This window comes from Oncorhynchus masou, chromosome 12, assembly GCF_036934945.1.
Source record: "Oncorhynchus masou masou isolate Uvic2021 chromosome 12, UVic_Omas_1.1, whole genome shotgun sequence".
Classification (NCBI taxonomy): Eukaryota; Metazoa; Chordata; class Actinopteri; order Salmoniformes; family Salmonidae; genus Oncorhynchus; species Oncorhynchus masou.
The window spans coordinates 41,193,087-41,213,963 of record NC_088223.1 but is presented as its reverse complement, the minus strand read 5'-3'; the positions used below and the strand labels follow the sequence as shown (position 1 = coordinate 41,213,963).

At 44.2% G+C, this 20,877-nt stretch overlaps 1 protein-coding gene across 1 annotated transcript in view; it reads left to right on the top strand.

The window, feature by feature from the left end:
- Positions 1 to 20,877, top strand: part of LOC135550103 (RNA-binding motif, single-stranded-interacting protein 3-like) — a 215,314-nt gene that overhangs the window by 165,712 nt on the left and 28,725 nt on the right. Inside the window, exons 7-10 of the mRNA XM_064980589.1 lie at positions 496 to 602; positions 11,911 to 11,954; positions 17,103 to 17,199; positions 19,640 to 19,690. Coding sequence (XP_064836661.1) covers positions 496 to 602; positions 11,911 to 11,954; positions 17,103 to 17,199; positions 19,640 to 19,690 — 299 coding nt within the window. The remainder of the gene's footprint in view (positions 1 to 495; positions 603 to 11,910; positions 11,955 to 17,102; positions 17,200 to 19,639; positions 19,691 to 20,877) is intronic.

Here is a 20,877-nt window from a genome sequence, read left to right as displayed (position 1 = left end):
AACTCGTCCTAACATTCTCACCCAAACACTTTGATGTTTGTAGCCCGATGAGAAGCCTTGCTGGTTGCAGAGTGGGGGAAAAAAATCCTTGAGATGAAAAGTCGAACAGAAAAGCTGTTCTATAAAAATAGGGGGGATTGTATAGGAGGGAACGAGAAATGCCTTACAGAAATTAGCTTTGGCTGACAGAGTTCCCGAAACATTACCGTCTCTAAGCAATTTACGAGAGCGATTACTCTGATTATTATTTCAACAATACCCAGCTATGCTCTTTCAAGGGCTGCCAGTGGGGCTGTGGCTGGGGGAATGAATGGCCTTGCCAAGACTGAGCGTCTGGGAGTTTCACAAGGCACTCCACGGGAGGGAGGGAGGGAGGGAGGGGACAGAAAAAAGAAAGGGAGACACTTCAAAGGGGCTCGGGTTCTTCATAAGGGTCACTGTTTTAGTCCTTAATTTCTGTTTTTACTAACCCCTTCCCTCTCTATCTCTCTGCAGCCCCCAACGAGCCTTTGCTGTGCAAATTTGCAGACGGAGGGCAGAAGAAACGCCAGAGCCAGAGCAAGTACCCACAGAACGGGCGGCCGTGGCACAGGGAAGGCGAGGTAAGCCACTGACTCATTACAGCTGCCATTTTGGTTCCACAGGTACAGCCATCCGGCAGTTTTCATTAACCCTGCATTACATACCACCTACTCATGGCACTGGAAAGACGTTTGGCTCAAAGGCAGGCATTTAACCACTGAGGTAATGGAAGTCTTAATAAGGGGTAATTTAGGTCCATGTAAAACATGACCGTCTGTCTCCCATGTTTAAGGTTGGCGCTGGCAGTGAAAAAAGGTTGAAAAAAGCACTTTAAGTATTGATTCAAACCTTCAAAATAAGAGTTGAAATATAAATTGCATTTCAAGGTTGTATGAGTGCCCTCCGAAGACTGCCGAACATATAGGTGCTCCACCCATGGTTCATAGTAGTTTGGACCTAGAAATTGGATACCTAACATGTTCTGCAGTAGCAACCTGCAACGGGAAGGGCAGTTGGAGGGTTTTTCATGCGGGTCTACACACTACAGAGAATATGAACTTGCAGGGGCTGACAGTTGTGCTGAAGCTGCAAGGTAGAAAGGAAAGAACAAGATGTAGGCTCTCTGTGGAGATGGGCCTGACTGTGTGTCTTTCAGGAGACAACATACCCTCCAGTTTGTCTGCTTTGTTGGTTGTGTGTGTAATGGTTGTGTGTAATATACTGTGTGTGTGCGAGTGTGCGTGTCCATCACAGACTCAGCAGACCAAACGCCGAGCCCAGTGAGGCCTGTTTGCCCTAACACCATGTTGCTACAGAGCCTCACACACTGACAGGGTTAGCTGGCTACACTTGACGCGAGGTGAGAGGGGTGTGTGTGTGTGCGCAGCATCTGGAAAGAGGAGGAGAGAAGAAAGGAGAAAAGAAGAGAGGCATCACGAGTATAGACGGAATACACCAAAACACTGGCTCTCTCTCATCTTCCCTCTCCTCCCCACACAGCGTGCTGATGAAATCTGCTGCCCTCCTTAGATTAAACGGCTCGCCTCTCGCCCAACTACATCTCGCGTGCAGATTAACGACATGGTTCGTGTTTTTATCTCCGTAAAAAGGCCCTCCCATGGCCTCAGGCTCAACAGCTAGGAAGAGTCTTGCATCCCTCGTCTCCCTCCCCCCCCCCCTCCCTCCCTCCCCCACTCCTTGCTTCCCATTACTCTGGTTAAGGACATGAGTGAGTGGCTGGTGGAGGCTTGTGCTGGTGTTGTTGGGGCCTTTGTGTGTTCGTTCATGTGTGTGCGCGGACTTTGTTTGTGTGTTCGTTCATGTGTGTGTGCGCACTTTGTTTGTGTGTGTGTGTGTGCTTGCGTGTCAACGAGGCCCCCCACAGTCATTGATCAGCAGCACAGCCAGCGCTGGGAGGTCGGTTTCATATGTGAGTCTGTTTATCAGACACTCTCCAATCCTTCACCAGGGGCCTCCCGTTCTGTGGCCAGACGAAAAGGGCCTCCCGTTCTGTGGCCAGACGAAGAGGGCCTCCCGTTCTGTGGCCAGACGAAGAGGGCCTCCCGTTCTGTGGCCAGACGAAGAGGGCCTCCCGTTCTGTGGCCAGACGAAGAGGGCCTCCCGTTCTGTGGCCAGACGAAAAGGGCCTCCCGTTCTGTGGCCAGACGAAGAGGGCCTCCCGTTCTGTGGCCAGACGAAGAGGGCCTCCCGTTCTGTGGCCAGACGAAGAGGGCCTCCCGTTCTGTGGCCAGACGAAGAGGGCCGCTCGGAGCACGCCGTTAGCTACGTTCTCCATTGAACCGCTTTTGAAGTCAGCCAAACTCCCAGAACACACCAGGGGTCTAGTAGAGCACCCGTAGAGCAGCAAGCAACCACATTGTAGAGTGATTAGTCAGTCGTTGAAAAGGGGTCAGAAGTCAAATGGAGGTTTCTTCTAAGTGACTGTGAGGCATGCAAACACTCTCTCAAACATGCGTTACACCTTACGAACGATGGGGTCACCTGGGTTCAAGCACACGCACTTCGTCTGAGTCACGCATGCTCACACGGACACGGGCACACACAACATACACCCATACGCACACACCATAAATCGTTAACACACACACACACATACACACTAGCTCAAGTGCTTTCTCTTTGGGGAAAGTGTTAATGGCAAAACAACCCAGTTCTCCCCTGTGTGAAAGGAAGCCTGACTGATGTTTTTGGGAGAGAGGGTGTGTGCGTGTATGTGTGTATTTGTGTCTGTGTGACCTACAGCCAGACACCAAGTCCAGTACAGGTGTCCTTCCAGCTGCCAGAGGGGCCGACTTTCTCTCCCTCACGTACTGTCACTTTCTCTCCCTCACGTATTGTCACTTTCTCTCCCTCACGTACTGTCACTTTCTCTCCCTCACGTACTGTCACTTTCTCTCCCTCACGTACTGTCACTTTCACTCCCTCACGTACTGTCACTTTCACTCCCTCACGTACTGTCACTTTCACTCCCTCACGTCACTGTCACTTTCACTCCCTCACGTACTGTCACTTTCACTCCCTCACGCACTGTCACTTTCACTCCCTCACGTTGTCACTTTCACTCCCTCACTTTCACTCCCTCACGCACTGTCACTTTCACTCCCTCACGCACTGTCACTTTCACTCCCTCACGCACTGTCACTTTCACTCCCTCAGTCCTGTCACTTTCACTCCCTCAGTCCTGTCACTTTCACTCCCTCAGTCCTGTCACTTTCACTCCTGTCACTTTCACTCCCTCAGTCCTGTCACTTTCACTCCCTCAGTCCTGTCACTTTCACTCCCTCAGTCCTGTCACTTTCACTCCCTCACGTCCTGTCACTTTCTCTCCCTCACGCACTGTCACTTTCACTCCCTCACGCACTGTCACTTTCTCTCCCTTACGCACTGTCACTTTCACTCCCTCACGTCCTGTCACTTTCTCTCCCTCACGCACTGTCACTTTCACTCCCTCACGCACTGTCACTTTCTCTCCCTCACATGCTCCAACTTCCTCTCCAAAACACATACTGTCACTTTCTCTCCCTCACATGCTCCAACTTTCTCTCCCACATATACTCTCTTTCTCACATACTCAAATTTTCTCTCGTACATTTATTTGTCTTTCCCACACGTACTCAGACACGTACTCTTTCTCACATGCATTTTTTTTCTTCTCTCTCCTCCTCATCTCACGTTCTTTTTCCTTACACACACATTCCTTTGCTCTCTCTCTCTCTCTCTCTCTCTGTACCGGACACGCCAACAGCATGCGTAATCAGTCATGGCGATGCAGCCGACCCTTATGGGGGACTGTCTGTGTGAGCCAGGCAGCCATGGTGTGGAATTCATTAACACATGGAAGTAAGGGCACCACGCATGGGACTTATCAGCCTCACCAGACAGCTGGCCATGTCTGGGATGGCCATTATCACGTACAGTGCCTTCAGAAAGTATTCATGCCCTTTGACTTAATCCACGTTTTGTTGTGTTACAGCCTGAATTCAGAATGTGTTGTTGTTTTTTCTCTCACCCGTTTACACACGATATCCTGTAATGACAAAGTGAAAACGTGTTTTTAGAAAGTTTTGCAAATGTATTGAGATGAAATACAACAATATCTCATTTACATAAGGTATCACAAACCCTAAGTCATTACATGTTTCAACCACCTTTTGGCAGTGATTACAGCTGTGGGTCTTTCTGGGTAAGTCTCGAAGAGCTTTGCACACCTGGATTGTACAATATTTGCACATTATTCTTTATAAAATTCTTCAAGCTCTGTCAAGTTGGCTGTTGATCATTGCTTGACAGCCATTTTCAAGTCTGGCCATAGATTTTCAAGCGGATTTAAGTCTAAACTGTAACTAGGCCACTCAGGAACATTCAATGTCGTCTTGGTAAGCAGCTCCAGTGTATATTTGGCCTTGTCTTTTAGGTTCTTGTCCTGCTGAAAGGTGAATTTGTCTCCTAGTGTCTGTTGGAAAAGCAGGCTGAGCCAGGTTTTCTTCTAGGATTTTGCCTGTTCTTAGCTCTGTTCCGTTTATTTTTATCCTACAAAAAAAACTCCCTAGTCCTTGCCCTTCACAATCATATCCATAACATCCACAACTATGCTTGAAAATATGAAGAGTTGTAGTCAGTGATGTGTTGGATTTGCTCCAAGCAATAACACTTTTGTATTCAGGACATACATTTCATTTCTTCTTCTTTTTACCCATCTACCAATAGGTGCCCTTCCTGGTTGTTGTGGTTGAATCTGTGTTTGAAATTCACTGCTCTACTGAGGGACCTTATGGATTATTTCACGTGTGAGGTACAGAGATGAGGTAGCCACTCAAAACAAATCATGTTACACACTATTATTGCACACAGAGTGAGTCCATGCAATGTGTCATGTGACATCTCCTGAAGCTTGTTTGAGGCTTGTCATAACAAAAGAGTAGAATATTTATTTCTAAAAACAGAATTCCAATTTGACATTATGGGATGTTGTGTGGAGGCCAGTGACACAACATCTCTGGTTTTAAATTCAGTCTGTAACACAACAAAATGTGGAAAAAGTCAAGGGGTGTGAATACTTTGTGATGGCCCACAAATATAAGCACATACACACACTGAAGCACATGCACAGATGCAGACACATAGACTTGGGCATGCAGACAGATGCAGACACATAGACCTGGGCATGCAGACAGATGCAGACACATAGACTTGGGCATGCAGACAGAGGCAGACGCATACACACACTGAAGCACATGCACAGATGCAGACACATAGACCTGGGCATGCAGACAGATGCAGACACATAGACTTGGGCATGCAGACAGATGCAGACACATAGACTTGGGCATGCAGACAGAGGCAGACACATAAACCTGGGCATGCAGACAGATGCAGACACATAGACCTGGGCATGCAGACAGATGCAGACACATAGACTTGGGCATGCAGACAGATGCAGACACATAGACCTGGGCATGCAGACAGATGCAGACACATAGACTTGGGCATGCAGACAGATGCAGACACATAGACTTGGGCATGCAGACAGAGGCAGACGCATACACACACTGAAGCACATGCACAGATGCAGACACATAAACCTGGGCATGCAGGCAGAGGCAGACGCATACACACACAGACATGAACATATAGACTCAGGCACACAGTGAACCATGCAGTGCATTACATACCGTGATGCACATGCAGATGCATACACTCAGACTAGGGTTGAATGGCGTGAACCAAGATTTACTGGGATTTACCACCCAAAACCACTCTCTTTTCCCGGGATGAAAAACTGCCAGAAACCCTTAAATTAACAATAAATGATGTATATGAACAGCATGGTGTGAAATGGAACTGTTAAATGATATGCAATGTCTAAATCTGGCTTCTCTGCGGCCTCTGCGTGATGAATTATCAACGCTCAGGGTGTGGACAAGACAGCCGTCTCAGTATGGAATCGCATGTTCTCTCCCTGCTTTATCGTGGTTTGAACAATGTGTGTACTTCCAGTCCATATAGTACAGTATAATACAATAGCGTACGGTAATACAGTTTACACTCATAGATTAGCCTACGAGTGCTAGTTTCGTTCATTTACCCAATAGAGCATATAACTAGCTACATCTATCTTATGTTTTGCTGTCATGTTTAATGTGCAGTAGGAGCCTATCATATACTGTATGTATTGGATAATCATTCGGTCATTTTTTGGGCTTGCGCACGTTAAATGTCTTAAATGTAGGGCCCATAAAATGTATTTAATGTATGTCTCATCAGGCTCCAGTAGCATCAGGCTTACATCTTTTATCAAAGTTCTTATCAAATCCAGACTAGAGGTCGAATGGCTGATTAATTAGGGCCAATTTCAAGTTTTCATAACAATCGGAAATCTGTATTTTTGGGCGGCGATTTTGCCGATTTAAAAAATACATATATATATTTTTATACCTTTTATTTAACTAGGCAAGTCAGTTAAGAACAGTGGGTTAACTGCCTTGTTCAGGGGCAGAGAGACAGATTTTCACCTTGTCAGCTCGGGGGATCCAATCTTGCAACCTTACAGTTAGTCCAATGCTCTAACCATCTGCCTGGCTCAATGCGAACTTATTTGCCAGAATTTTACCTAATTATGACATAACATTGAAAGTTGTGCAATGTAACAAGAATATTTAGATGCCACCCGTTAGATAAAATACCGAACGGTTCCTTATTTCACTGAAATAATAAACGTTTTATTTTCGAAACGATAGTTTCCGGATTCGACCATATTAATGACCAAAGGCTCGTATTTCTGTGTGTTATTATGTTATAATTAAGTCTATGATTTGATAGAGCAGTCTGACTGAGCGGTGTAGGCAGCAGCAGGCTCGTAAGCATTCATTCAAACAGCACTTTCGTGCCAGCAGCTCTTTGTGCCAGCAGCTCTTCGCAAGCCTATCAGCCTAATGGCTGGTGTAACCGATGTGAAATGGCTAACTAGTTAGCGGGGTGCGCGCTAACAGCGTTTCAAACATCACTCGCTCTGAGACTTGGAGTAGTTGTTCCCCTTGCTCTGCAAGGGCGGCGGCTTTTGTGGAGCGATGGGTAACGCTGCTTCGAGTGTGGTTGTTGTCGATGCGTTCCTGGTTCGAGCCCAGGTAGGGGCGAGGAGAGGGATGGAAGCTATAATGTTACACTGGCAATACTAAAGTGCCTATAAGAACATCCAATAGTCAAAGGTATATGAAATACAAATGGTATGGAGAGAATTAGACCTATAATAACTACAACCTAAAACCTCTTGCCTTGGAATATTGAAGTCTCATGTTAAAAGGAACCACCAACTTTCATATGTTCTGAGCAAGGAACTCAAACATTAGCGTTTTTACATGGCACATATTGCACTTTTACTTATCCAACACTTCGTTTTTTCATTTTTTTAAACCAAATTGAACATGTTTATTTGAGGCTAAATGGATTTTTATTGATGTATTATATTAAATTAAAATAAGTGGTCATTCATTATTGTTGTATTTGTCATTATTACAAATACATTTTAAAAAATTGTCAGATTAATCGTTAACGCCTTTTTTTGGTCCTCCAATAATTGGTATCGGTATCAGCGTTGAAAAATCATAACCAATCAACCTCTAATCCAGACATATGCCTATTTATACGCTTTATAATGCTTTGAATGACACTTCCGGTTTTGGCGGGAAATACTGGGTTACCCGGGAGAAAAATTATTTATTTTCAGGATGGAACATTTGTAGAATACTGGGAAAATATTCAACCCTAACTCAGACACATACCAGTACACAGACTCCCTGTCAGTGGAACATACAGGCACATACAGTGCCTTGCGAAAGTATTCGGCACCCTTGAACTTTGCGACCTTTTGCCACATTTCAGGCTTCAAACATAAAGATATAAAACTGTATTTTTTGTGAAGAATCAACAACAAGTGGGACACAATCATGAAGTGGAACGACATTTATTGGATATTTCAAACTTTTTTAACAATTCAAAAACTGAAAAATTGGGCATGCAAAATTATTCAGCCCCCTTAAGTTAATACTTTGTAGCGCCACCTTTTGCTGCGATTACAGCTGTAAGTCGCTTGGGGTATGTCTCTATCAGTTTTGCACATCGAGAGACTGAAATTTTTTCAGATTCCTCCTTGCAAAACAGCTCGAGCTCAGTGAGGTTGGATGGAGAGCATTTGTGAACAGCAGTTTTCAGTTCTTTCCACAGATTCTCGATTGGATTCAGGTCTGGACTTTGACTTGGCCATTCTAACACCTGGATATGTTTATTTTTGAACCATTCCATTGTAGATTTTGCTTTATGTTTTGGATCATTGTCTTGTTGGAAGACAAATCTCCATCCCAGTCTCAGGTCTTTTGCAGACTCCATCAGGCTTTCTTCCAGAATGGTCCTGTATTTGGCTCCATCCATCTTCCCATCAATTTTAACCATCTTCCCTGTCCCTGCTGAAGAAAAACAGGCCCAAACCATGATGCTGCCACCACCATGTTTGACAGTGGGTATGGTGTGTTCAGGGTGATGCGCTGTGTTGCTTTTACGCCAAACATAACGTTTTGCATTGTTGCCAAAAAGTTCAATTTTGGTTTCATCTGACCAGAGCACCTTCTTCCACATGTTTGGTGTGTCTCCCGGGTGGCGTGTGGCAAACTTTAAACAACACTTTTTATGGATATCTCTAAGAAATGGCTTTCTTCTTGCCACTCTTCCATAAAGGCCAGATTTGTGCAATATACGACTGATTGTTGTCCTATGGACAGAGTCTCCCACCTCAGCTGTAGATCTCTGCAGTTCATCCAGAGTGATCATGGGCCTCTTGGCTGCATCTCTGATCAGTCTTCTCCTTGTATGAGCTGAAATTTTAGAGGGACGGCCAGGTCTTGGTAGATTTGCAGTGGTCTGATACTCCTTCCATTTCAATATTATTGCTTGCACAGTGCTCCTTGGGATGTTTAAAGCTTGGGAAATCTTTTTGTATCCAAATCCGGCTTTAAACTTCTTCACAACAGTATCTCGGACCTGCCTGGTGTGTTCCTTGTTCTTCATGATGCTCTCTGCGCTTTTAACGGACCTCTGAGACTATCACAGTGCAGGTGCATTTATATGGAGACTTGATTACACACAGGTGGATTGTATTTATCATCATTGGTAAATTAGGTCAACATTGGATCATTCAGAGATCCTCACTGAACTTCTGGAGAGAGTTTGCTGCACTGAAAGTAAAGGGGCTGAATAATTTTGCACGCCCAATTTTTCAGTTTTTGATTTGTTAAAAAAGTTTGAAATATCTAATAAATGTCATTCCACTTCATGATTGTGTCCCACTTGTTGATTCTCCACAAAAAAATACAGTTTTATATCTTTATGTTTGAAGCCTGAAATGTGGCAAAAGGTCGCAAAGTTCAAGGGGGCCGAATACTTTCGCAAGGCACTGTATACTGAACAAAAATATAAACACATGTACCATGTTTCATGAGCTGAAATTAAAGCTTAATTCTTTCAAATTTGTTTATAACCCTGTTAGTGAGCATTTCTCCTTTGCCAATATAATCTATCCACTTGTCAGTTGTGGCATATCAAGAAGCTCATTAAACAGCATGATCATTACACAGGTGCACATTGTGCTGGGGACAATAAAAGGCCACTCTAAAATGTGCAGTTCTGTCACAATGCCACAGATGTCTCAAGTTTTGAGGAAGCATGCAATTGGCATGCTAACTGCAGGAATGTCCAACCGAGCTGTTGCCAGATAATTTTATGTTAATTTCTCTACCATAAGCCACCTCTAACATTGTTGTAGAGAATTTGGCAGTACATCCAACTGGCCTCACAACCGTAGACAATGTGTCACCACACCAGCCCAGGACCTCAACATCTGGCCTCTTTACCTGTGGGATCATCTGAGACCAGCCACATGGATAGCAGGAGTATTTCTTTCTGTAATAAAGCCCTTTTGTGGGGAAATACTCATTCTGTTTGGCTGGGCCTGGCTCCCCAGTAGGTGGGCTTATGCACTCCCAAGCCCACCCATGACTGTGCCTTTGACCAATCATGTGAAATCCATAGATTAGGGCTTAATGAATTTATTTAAATTCAATGATTTTCTTATATGAACTTTAACTCAGTAAAATCGTTGGAATTGTTGCATGTTGCGTTTACATTTTTGTCCAGCGTATGTATACTGTATACACAGTGCATTTGTAAAGTATTCAAACCCCTTTACCTTTTCCACATTTTGTTACGTTACAGCCTTATTCTAAAATGGATAAAATAATTGTATTTCCTCATTAATCTACACACAATATCCCATATTGACAAAGCAAAAACAGGTTTTTAGAAATTTTAACAAATGTATTAAAAATAAAAACATATCTAATTGACATAAGTATTCAGACCTTTTGCTATGAGACTCGAAATGCATCCTGTTTCCATTTATCATCCTTGAGTTGTTTCTACAACTTGATTTGAGTCTACCTGTGGTAAATTCAATTGGTTGGACATCATTATATAAACAGGCACACACCTGTTTATATAATGTCCCACAGAAACTAAGCCATGAGGTCGAGAAGGGCCTTGGTCAGTGAGGTGACCAAGAACCCGATGGTCACTCTGACAGAGCTCCAGAGTTCCTCTGAAGATGAAATAACCTTCCAGAAGGACAACCATTTCTGGCCTTTATGGTAGAGTGGCCAGACAGAAGACGCTCCTCAGTAAAAAGGCACATGGCAGCCCACTAGAAGTTTGCCAAAAAGCACCTAAAGACTCTCAGACCATGAGAAACAATTTAAAGGCAATGCTACCCATAACTAATTGAGTGTATGTAAACTTCTGACCCACTGGGAATGTGATGAAAGAAATAAAAGCTGAAATAAATAATTATCTCTACTATTATTCTGACATTTCACATTCTTAAAATTAGGTCCTAACTGACCTATGACAGGGAATTGTTACTAAATGTCAGGAATTGTGGAAAACTGAGTTTAAGTGTATTTGGCTAAGGTGTATGTAAACTTCTGACTTTAACTGTATATATGTGCACATGCATACTATCAAATGCAGATCCCCCCCCAACACTCAAATATCTCTCAAATGCAAACACTCATACTCACACTCAAACACACTCACATGAATGACCACACACAGGCCTACTGTATATTATGCTAATACCACACACATCCGCAGTGGCCGTTTCACTAAGGGCTTATGCATCCGGTGTTGTGTTCATTGGATCTCTGTTTCTCCCTCACTCACGTGGGTGATGTCCATGTACACTGACCCCCCCCCTAGTTCCTGGGGGTCATTCCTGCCTTTTAGCTCACAACCCTCCTGAAGGAATGGGGGAGTAAGAGGTATGGAGAGAAAGAGTTAGGAGAGAGAAAGACAGAGAGGGGAAGAGAGAGAGGGTGGGGGGAATGAGAGAAAGAGCGAGAGAGATGGGGACAGGGAGAGAGCTGGAAAGCGTGCTGATGAAATCTGCTGTCGTCAGCAGGTTCCAGTTAAAATAAATGGGATTAGGCCTCCTCTGGGAGAGAGGCTTCAGGAATGCAGATGACAGGTTGCAGGGAGAGAGGGAGAGAAAAGAGAGAGATGGGAATGAAACGAGAGAGGGTGAGAAAGAGGAAGAAATACAAGGACCTCACACACTTTCATGCATACACTCACCGTCATTCCTCTCTTCTTTCTCTCTGTCTCCACCTCTCTGTCTCTAAAAGGCTTGCGTCGATCATTGTCCCACATGCAAAAAGTGTATCGAAATCCCTTTTTGTTTCCTATCTCTCAAAACCTGTTCATGATGCTGGCTTGAATTTGAAATTCAATGATTAACCTGTGATATGTCTCGTCTCTCTTGTGTTGCAGACTGGTATGCAGTTAACATACGATCCTGCTGCTATGCAGAATGGGTAAGAGTCAATCTATTTAAAGAATCTTTAAGAGGTGCAGTGGTGATTGGTCTCATGTATGCTTTCATGCCTGGTTGCCTGCGTGTGTTCCTGTCCCTTTGTCTGTGACTCTGATTGTGTGTGTGTATGCGTGCCTTCCGTGTCGGTGTACTAAGGGGTGCCATGGAAATGAATGGCCTAACAAAGTGTTCTATTTTTCGCTGTGTGCTGTAACAGGAAGGGGAGGAGAGCCTTGAGTTCCGTCCTATCTCAATGTGGCCTCAGTCTGTGACAGGAAGCTTCTCCCTCACTCCCTGCTTCCTGAAGCACTTATCTCAATGACCCTGGAATAAGACTGGGTGAATGAATAGCATCTCATTTAGATACAGCACTGGCCATTTTAGGACCGTAACGGTACGCTGTAATTATGAGGCCCGACATCAACGTTTAAGTTAGAGGAAACATGGAGACCAGCACAGTGACCATTTAGTAGATATGCAAGAGTGGTGTGTAGATACAGTATATGGGGAATATACGGTATGATTGCAGTATGTTGAGATTACTTCAAGACTTCAAGACTAGTCAGTGACAATAGTTCTATGTCAGTGGTCACCAACCTTGACTGAGTCGAGATCACTTTCCCGAGTCATAATGCAAGCCGAGATCTACCGCTCATTTTGTTGTGTGACATGACTTAAATAATATAAGTCTATGCCACATTAAACAATTAAAAACAGTTCTGAAGCAATGAAGTTTGTGCAGTAGGCTATAGGCCCAATACATTATCACTGCATATTGCCCTGCCAATGTTGGTAAATCTATCTACACTGGTAATAGATCATGTGTTGTGTTACTTGTGAGGCACAGCTGAGTGAGCACAATCATTTGCTTATTTTTTCTTACTGGACTGGTGGCCTGCATCTGATGGTCAGTCTGAGGGAGGGAGGGATCAGCGGTGAGGCTGCCTCTCACCCGACTCGCTCTCCCTCTGCTCTCCCTCTGCTGAGAAATCCACAGTCTTCCGATGGTCAGTGAGAAATGGGGACACAGTCTTCCAGCTTATGGTCAGTCTGAGGGAGGGATCATCGGTGAGGCTGCCTCTCACCCGACTCACCCTCCCTCTGCTCTCCCTCTCTCCGCTGAGAAATGGGGACACAGTCTTCCAGCTGATGGTCAGTCTGAGGGAGGGAGGGATCAGCGGTGAGGCTGCCTCTCACCCGACTCACCCTCCCTCTGCTCTCCCTCTCTCCGCTGAGAAATGGGGACACAGTCTTCCAGCTGATGGTCAGTCTGAGGGAGGGAGGGATCAGCGCTCTCCTCTCTCCGTGAGGCTGCCTCTGTTATTTCCCTCATGCACTTCACCCTCCAGAGAAAGTGAAAATACTCTGCTCTCCCCGCTCTCTCCATTCTCATGGTTCATTAATATGTAGTTGGTCCCCCTTTTCTGCTTTAACAGGTTTTCCACTAGATGTTGGAACATCTGTTGCATTCAGCCAGTCACTGATGTTCTTCCTGGCTCGCACACATCCCAAAGGATCTTGGCAAAACATTTCTGTATGGACCTTGCTTTGTGCATAAGGACATTGTCATGCTGAAACAGGAAAGGGCCTTCCCCAAACTGTTGCAAAAAAGTTGGATGCACACAATCGTCTAGAATGTCATTGTATGCTGTAGCGTTAAGATTTCCCTTCACCGGAACTAAGGGGCCTAGCCCGAACCATGAAAAACAATCCCAGACCATTATTCCTCCTCCACCAAACTTTACATTTGGCACTATGCATTGGGGCAGGTAGCGCTCTCTTGGCATCTGCCAAACCCAGATTCGTCTGTCGGACTGCCAGACCGTGAAGCGTGATTCATCACTCCAGAGACCGTTTTTCCACTGCGCCAGAGTCCATTGGCGGCGAGCTCGGCCATGGAAACCCATTTCATGAAGCTCCAGACAAACAGTTATTGTGCTGACGTTGCTTCCAGAGGCAGTTTGGAACTTGGTAGTGGGTGTTGCAACCGAGGACAGATTATTTTTACGCGCTACATGCTTCAGCACTCTGCAGTCCCGTTCTGTGAGCTTTTGTGGCCTACCACTTCGCAGAGCAGTTGTTGCTCCTAGACCTTTCCACTTCACAATAGCAGCACTTACAGTTGGGTGCAGCCCTAGCAGTGCAGAAATCTGACGAACTGACTTGTTGGATAGGTGGAATCCTATGACGGTGCCACCTATATAATGTTTGTCTATGGAGATTGAATGGCGGTGTGCTCAATTTTATACACCTGTCATCAAAGGGTGTGGCTGAAGCACAGGAAAAGTGTTTGTCTGCACTGGGCCTTTAAAGCCTGTATTTCCTTGGGATTTTCAGACAAATATTAACAGCTGGAGAAACAACACACCAACACGTTTCGTGAGGTCACGTTTTTTTATTCCACCTCTAGTTCAAGTCATTGTTAGGAATTTTAATCCAAGATTTCAATGCATTAAATTAATTGAGGGATAGTGTTGAAGATAGCAATACAGAATCTACTGTAAATAAGGCTTTTCAATTTTATAATTATAGTACCAGTCAAAAGTTTGGACACAGCTACTCATTCCAGGGTTTTTCTTTATTTTTTTATTATTTTCTACATTGTAAAATAATAATGAAGACATCAAAATTCTGAAATAATACATATGGAATCATGTAGTAACCAAAAAAGTATTCAACAAATCACAATATATATTATATTTGAGATTCTTCAAATTAGCCACCCTTTGCCTTGATGACAGCTTTGCATACTATTGGAATTCTCTCAACCAGCTTCATGAGGCAGTCACCTGGAATGCATTTCAATTAACAGGTGTGCCTTGTTAAAAGTTAATTTGTGGAATTTCTTTCCTTCTTAATGTGTTTGAGCCAATCAGTTGTGTTGTGACAAGGTAGGGGTGGTTTACAGAAGTTAGCCCTATTTGGTAAAATAAAAATTATGGCAAGAACAGCTCACATAAGCAAAGAGAAGCAATAGTCCATCATTACTTTAAGACATGGTCAGTCAATCCGGAACATTTCAAGAACTTTGAAAGTTTCTTCAAGTGCAGTCGCAAAAACCATCAAGCGCAATGATAAAACTGTTTCTCATGAGGACCGCCACAGGAAAGGAAGGTCCCAGAGTTACCTCTGCTGCAGAGGATAAGGTCATTAGAGTTAATTGCACCTCATATTGCAGCTCAAATAAATGCTTCACGGAGTTCAAGTAACAGACACTTCTCAACATCAACTGTTCAGATAGGATTGTGTGAATTAGGCCTTCATAGTTGAATTGCCGCAAAGAAACCACTACTAAAGTACACCATTAAGAAGAAGAGACTTGCTTGGGCCAAGAAACATGTGCAATGGACATTAGACCGGTGGAAATCTGTCCTTTTTTGGTTCCAACTGCTGTGTCTTTGTGAGACGCAGAATAGGTGAACGGATGATCTCCATATGTGCAGTTCCCACCGTGAAGCATGGAGGAGGTGTGATGAAGTGGGGGTGCTTTGCTGGTGACACTGTCTGTGATTTATTTTAGAATTCAAGGCACACTTAACCAGTATGGCTACCACAGCATTCTGCAGCGATACGCCATCCCTACTGGTTTGCGCTTAGTGGGACTATCATTTGTTTTTCAACCCAACAATGACCCAAAACACACCTCCAGGCTGTGTAAGAGCTATTTGACCAAGAAGGAGAGTGATGGTGCTGCATCAGATGACCTGGCCTCCACAATCACCCGACCTCAACCCAATTGAGATGGTTTGGGATTAGTTGGATTGCAGAGTGAAGGAAAAGCAGCCAACCAGTGCTTAGCATATGTGGGAATTCCTTCAAGTCTGTTGGAAAAGCATTCCTCATGAAGCTTGTTGAGAGAATGCCAAGAGTGGGCAAAGCTGTCATCAAGACAAAGGGTTGCTACTTTGAAGCATCTGAAATATGTATATTTATTTGTAATACTTTTTTGGTTATTACCTGATTCCATGTGTTTTTTTATAGTTTTGATGTCTTCACTATTATTCTACAATGTAGAGAATAGTCAAACTAAAGAAAAACCCTTGTATCATCAACTGTGTGTCCAAAATTTTGACTGGTACTGTATATGTAACCTTTGTACAAAGCCCAAACATGATAGTTGTATCATAATATATAATTGTAATATATGCCATTTAGAAAACGCCCTTATCCAAAGTGACTTACATTACACATAAGGGTACTTGGTCCCATGAATCGAACCCCATATTCTGGCGTTGCAAGCACCACGCTCTACCAACAGAGGAGTGGTATAACATTGCACTTAACCAGCGAGGGGATAAAAATGACACCCAGGGATGTTAAAGTAGCCCGCCGTGATAAAGTAGCCCGCCAGCTCTTTCTCCAAGAGCCAAACTCAACACTTTGGAATAGCCTTCTTTAAATGCATTGAGTTTTCCCAAACACTGTGGATTGAAGTCAGCCATCAGCCTAAGCCAGCCAACATGGTATAGCCTTATTGCTCGGGGCGAAAACACAGACACACATTTTTTATGCGACAACAAAGCTCCATTTTTGACCCGATAAAACCAGACTTTTCAATCGAGAAGCCATAAGACGCTTCGTGAAACTTTTATGCGCCCCCACGAAACACAATATATTGCGTGGTGTTTGATTTGAGCAGGCAAAAGGATGAAACAAGACAATGAAGAGCTATACCCACATGTAGGAAGCTCTGTCTGTACGGCCCTCAAAGACTGACCATAGATGACTATGTTGGGTGTGTTTATTGGTGTGCATGGATCAATGGACATAAAAGGTATTTTAGTAGAGAGATTGTTATCTGTTGTATGGGTTCATTCCAGTCCTTATGTGGAGATGGACTGGCTCGAGGAATATGTGTGGAATTTCATAGGGTTCAATTAGAGGTTAGTACATAAAAAGCCTAAGGCGGAAACACACAAAAATGTCCTCACATACTGGTGTCTATAAGTTAATGTTAATTCCCAATCAGCTTTTGGAAACAGTAGTTCCCTAACCTATCATTTTAATTAAACCTTAATAGGCACTTAATAACCATGATCATCCTGATATTTCAATGCAAACAGTTGTAATGCATGGAGATCTATAGTGTCATCCAGTACCCAGGGTCTGACCTCCCTTTCACCTGCTCTGTTTCCTCTCTCCTCCTCAGGTTCTACACCTCGCCTTACAGTATCGCCACCAACCGCATGATCGCACAGACGTCCATCACGCCCTTCATCGCTGCTTCCCCCGTCTCCACATATCAGGTGAGTGGTGTACTGGAGTGTACCCAGAGGGAGATAACCGCGGGGCGGCTGGGGACTGGCTGGGAGATGGGCTAGCTGTGGGGCTGGAAAACAGCAAGAGGCTCTCGGAGATTCGTAACTTTGAAGCTTTCCTCATTGGTTTGCCCACGACGCTGGGATGAAAACACAACAGACGAAATGTCTCAACCGAAAAATGAGCAGGAAATAGACCGAAGGGGGAGGGGGGGAAGAGAAAAGCAACGCCCGTTAGGAATTAGAGTGTTGGGAAAAAACAAACAGTTTCTCCCTCGCTGTCCTGACCCTGTTGTGCTTTTCAAGCTTCTTCAAGCTGTCATACCTTTCATAGTAATTTTACATCCCTTTTTCCTGCTAACTGAATTCCACACTTTGCATCCCAGTTGATCCCTGAAACCATGTGAAACAGAGCGTTTCCATTTCTAAACACGCACAATTTCAAGCACCTCCAGATGTTTGACTGCAACAAGCAGAAGGGAAGAGACACTGTTCAGTTCACCTCCACTTTCCCCCGAGAGCACTCGCTGTTTATCATTGAGGCTGATTAGAATGCAGAAAGAGGGAGAGCGACAGGGAGAGAGAGAGACGGAACGAGAGAGTGAGAGAGACGGAACGAGAGAGTGAGAGAGCAAGAGAGAGAGCGCGCTGGCGAGAGAGCGAGAGGGAGAGCGAGAGAGATAAAGACGGAGAAGGAAAGAGAGAGGGAAGGGGGTTGGTTGGTGAAGGTTGGCTTGTCCGCCTTTCAGAAATGTCTGATTAAAACTCAGGTCCAGTGCTGGGGTGAGAAGTGGGCTGGAGCGCTGCACTAATCCGCGTTCCGAAGGCTTCCCAAATTGATTTATCAAAAACAATGGCCTGGCTTTTGAGGAATATTAATCCTCACAGTTTCAATATTGGCCACGACCACTTCCTGATAATATTGCCCTTCAGCCAGGCAGCTACAGGCAAGGTGAGTCCTCCATCTTCTGCTCAAGTACAAAGAGTAGAGCAGGCAGGAAGCAAAGCATACGGTATGAGACAAAGGAATCACTTGTGGCCAAAATTATATGATTTCAGTTCTTTGTGGTAGAAAATATGAAGCCTTTTGCACCTTTTTGTATTGGCTACTATTGCATATAATCTGCTCAGATGCAGATAATTTATTGTTTATTGAATTGTGTGTTTTACAATTGTATTTATTTACTGGAAATAACAAACAAACTAAAACGATGGCTAATTCGTCAAATGCCCATTGTAAACAGTTTTTCTTTGGACTGTCTGTCTTTGGACTGTGTACGCTGGGAAAACATCCTGATTACTTTGTCACGTGACAGTGGACAATCCATCCACTTCCTGGTCGAGCCATGCGGTCTGCCCTGCTGTGTTCTGGCTGCCTTAATATCAAACACAAGCTCAGGGCAGCGTCAGCCAGAGGTAGACAGACATCCTCAGACTAGACCACTGGACAACATAGTCAGTCACACAATGTACCTGCTTCTTATTAAGTCATCACTGCTGCTACTAATGCATCCATAATAATAATTAGTTAAAAAAATAAACAATCAATCTCAAGTCAAAACATTTAAAAGCACACGCAGGTTTAATCTTGTTGATGTCACGTGGAAATATTCTAAAGATGGACGATTAGGGAACAAAGCTTTGTCTCATCTCTTTTTTTTCTTCCTGTTGTCTCGAGAACAACCATCGTGAGGAGGAAACAAACAATCATGGTTCTGTGCTATACGATAAAAACCCCTCACTTGTTTAGGCAAGCCCCAAATCATGGGCTTTAACAAGCTCAGAGGATTGGCGTTCTTATGGAAGATTAGCATCTGTTTGTCTTTGTTGAGTCCAATCATTTCCCCAAGGATCAATGGGCAGACGTGTGTGTGTGTGTGTGTGTGTGTGTGTGTGTGTGTGTGTGTGTGTGTGTGTGTGTGTGTGTGTGTGTGTGTGTGTGTGTGTGTGTGTGTGTGTGTCTGACTAGCTGTCTAAATGGTCCATTTCTTCAACTGTGTCTTCTCTCACGGTCAACAGCAGGAATTCTGTTGAACTGAATGGCCCACTCAGTCCAATAGAGCAGTAGGTCTTTTTCTGTTTCAGGGTTAGTTTGTGGGTCCTTGTCGCTCGATATTCGGATTGCCACTGTCGACCCAAGCTGGGTTGAGCCATCTTGTCCTGTGGCGTGGCACGCTGTGCCTAATTCTGCAAATTCAAGGCCTGTGTGTTTTCAACTGGCCCGAGGCTCGTTAGCTTTGTCTTACCTCGACACGCCCACACTTCCCAGGCACGGAAGTAACAGTGGGAAAGGACAGGGCACAAGCATGCAGAGAAATAGCGTGACAATAGAAAACCAGTTATTACACTCTGTTGATTGTAAGGGAAAAGAGGTGGCATGGGTAACCTTAAGTCAATAATGACGTTTCATTTGATGTCTCCCTCATAGGTCCAGAGTACGTCATGGATGCCTCATCAACAATACGTTATGCAACCTACAGTAAGTGCATTTCCATTCTCTCTGTCATGTGATTTACTGTGTGTGCTCTAGCAGTCCCACGTGGACCTTTTGACCTTTTGGGTTAGAGGTCGACAGAAGTCGAAGATGCTTTCACTTGCGGTAAATTCACAGTGCCGTTCGGTTAACTCACCAGAAGAGCTACGAGCGCTTTGGACAGAATGTTATGACTCTTTCAGAATGTTGCAACCTCCAAGGCACTTTCTATGTGTTTAGAGCTAATATCAAGCAGCATTGGAATTGGTAAAGTAGATGCTCCGTCTTCAAACTCCTCCTGTGGCAAGTCCACTTTCAGATCACCGCCGGAACTCACCCACAGACTCGAGCACCGAACCGAATTGTATCGCTGATAGCTAAATGATTCCTCTGCTACTGTCTTGAATCACCGGAAACGATGTATGAAAGTTGGTCGTTCCATCGTGATAACCACTTGGATGTCCATTCGCTCTTTCTTAGGTGTTCAGACATGTGTTTCTGGTTGGGAACACACAGAGTTTATGGGTCTTGGTGGACTGTAGCGTGACTCAGCAGAATTTAACTAGCAAAGCAGAACACCAGCTAGCCTGCTCAATCAATCTCTGCAACACACCAGGCCACCAGCACTCAATTCTCCAATAGTACTGCAATACTTCTTATATCAGTCAGCGTTTCATGTTATATTAATCCTACATTACTAATAGGTTCCATGTGGCTCTGGTGTTGCAATGCCACAGGGTTGTGTGTTTGATTCCCACGAGGGGCCAGTACAAAAATGTATGTACTCACTACTGTAAGTCGCTCTGGTTAAGAGCATCTGCTAAATTCCGAAAAAATGCTATAATAATAATAATAATATATGCCATTTAGCAGACACTTTTATCCAACGTGACTTACAGTCATGTGTGCATACATTTTACATGTGGGTGGTCCTGGGAATCAAGCCAACTATTCTGCCTTTGCAAATGCCATGTTCTACCAATTGAGCTACACGGGACCGCCGTTTCTTGTCATATTAACCCGGAAATGTTTATCATCCACAAGTTCAGCAGATCTCAAACTCAACCATTCTAGCTAGAATACAACCTCAATTATACCTAACTACTAGTGTATATAGTTGTTTTTGTTTCATTTATTTGGTTTCATGCATTTTTCACACAGAGTAGCTAATAATAACATTATAATAGCACATA